Source organism: Colobus angolensis, unplaced genomic scaffold (genome assembly GCF_000951035.1).
Source record: "Colobus angolensis palliatus isolate OR3802 unplaced genomic scaffold, Cang.pa_1.0 Scaffold4, whole genome shotgun sequence".
Lineage (NCBI taxonomy): Eukaryota > Metazoa > Chordata > Mammalia > Primates > Cercopithecidae > Colobus > Colobus angolensis.
Window position 1 is genome coordinate 2,240,553 of NW_012117376.1, and position 1,894 is coordinate 2,242,446.

At 39.5% G+C, this 1,894-nt stretch overlaps 1 protein-coding gene across 1 annotated transcript in view; it reads right to left on the reverse strand.

Annotated features, from left to right (window-relative positions):
- Positions 1 to 483: 483 nt before the first annotated feature.
- Positions 484 to 1,894, reverse strand: part of UTP11L (UTP11-like, U3 small nucleolar ribonucleoprotein (yeast)) — a 13,189-nt gene continuing 11,778 nt past the window's right edge. Inside the window, exons 7-8 of the mRNA XM_011955647.1 lie at positions 1,474 to 1,584; positions 484 to 747 (exon numbers count right to left, since the gene is read on the reverse strand). Of these exons, the coding sequence (XP_011811037.1) occupies positions 664 to 747; positions 1,474 to 1,584 (195 nt within the window). The 3' untranslated portion in view covers positions 484 to 663. The remainder of the gene's footprint in view (positions 748 to 1,473; positions 1,585 to 1,894) is intronic.

The window sequence follows — 1,894 nt, forward strand, 5'->3', positions numbered from 1 at the left end:
AATTGTCCACCTCCACAGCTCTAGCTCCTAGCACAGTTAAGTATGCAATAAATATTTGTTACTATTGAATAAGCACTGGGATTAGGAATGAATTAATCTATTTTCCAAATCTGCTGTAATGAGATCCTATGTTTTATAATAAAAACAATTCTGGGGCGGGTATAGTGGCTCAACCCTACAATCCCAGCCCGTTGGGAGGCCAAGGTGGGAGTATCGCTTGAGCCCAGGAGTTCAAAACCAGCCTGGCCAACATGGCAAAACCTGGTCTCTGCAGATAATTTAGACATTACTCAGACATGGTGGCACACGTCTGTAGTACTAGCTACTCAAGAGGCTGAGGCAGGAAGATCACTTGAGCCCAGGAGTTCAAAGTTACAGTTAGCCATGATCACACACTGCACTTCCAGCCTGGCAATAAAGACCCCATCTCAAAGGAAAAAAAAAATTATGTATATAAAAATAAGACTAATTTCACAAACCAAAAACAATTACAGAAGAGAGGGCGATTTAATGTTGTCCATAGAAAGACATTAAATGTCAGACTAACAATTTAGTTATGGTTACAAACCAGAAAACCATGCCATTTGGACTAATGGAATTTGAAGTTACTAGAAAAAGACAACAGATTTTTGATGCAGAATGACAAGGCTTATCTATAACATGTCAACGTTTTCGACGACTCTGAAATTTATAAATAGCTGGGGAGTTCACCGTTTCTTTCTTCACCTTCACTTTCTGAGTTTTATCCTACAAAAGAGTAAAAAGGTAATCAGTAAAGAGAAGGAAATGGTTTTGTAAAATCGAAAGGTTAATAAACTACCTATTAGCAGCCCTTTTCAAAGTTGAGAACACACAAAGCCCTACTGCCCAAGGGATCCACTGTAGGCAATGAATTAACTTCTCCCCTAGGCATCTAGAAAGTACTAGCTGTGTACAGTCCTGGGAAAATTGAAAAGAAAGGTGTTCAAGTATTTGTTTCATTTAAAATTATAATTTTAATTCTCTCACGGAACCCCAGTTGAGAAAGGCTAACCTAAATGATCTACAAAGCTAAAGAATTTGACATTTAGAGGAATGATAAGAATATGAAAGAGGCATCTTATATTCCTCAGCTCTGCTATTTAACTACACAATGTTGTCTATTTTTAAACACCAATGAGTGACATGCACTGTTTTGTTAACCTGTTTAAATGTTACGGGAGCTGCTCATAAGCTATAAAGTTCATATGCTACCCGATCCTACCCTTTGCTGTTCCAAAGCACTGACTAATAACCCCCTTATTACCTTCTTAATCAAGGCACATTTCAACACTGTCAGAGTAACAGACACTGGCTCAAACCACTGCCCCTGAGGAGCAGACATTTTCACTGGGGTTGATTTACACACAGCTGAAATCCAGTCTGAGTTAAGACCTTTACAAGAAAGAAAAGGGAAAAAAAAAAAAAAAAAGGCCTAAGGCTCTCTCTCCTCACCATAAGATCTTTGCGTGTTTGAATTTTCTGAGCAATAACGAACAATTTCTTCTCTCGTTCAATCCGCTGTGTCAGGCAGTTATATTGCTTTTGCCTTTCTTTAGCTATTCGCTGGAGAAGAAACACACACATTCTCAGTGAACAATGAACAAGACAAAAATGAGTAAGAAACTGCTTCTTAATCCATTTAAGCCAACTGCATAGTTCATCAACTCCCTCCTTTCGCCAGAATCAACATAATATGGTAACAATAAAGTTACCCATTTTAGGAACATCACATTCTGCAGCTGAAAGGAACCCTGGGCCAGATGTAGTGGCTCACGCCCGTAATCCCAGCACTTTGGGAGGCTGAGGAGGCAGGGTCACTTGAGCCCAGGAGTTCAAGACCAGCGTAGGCAACATAACAAGACTCTGTCTCAAA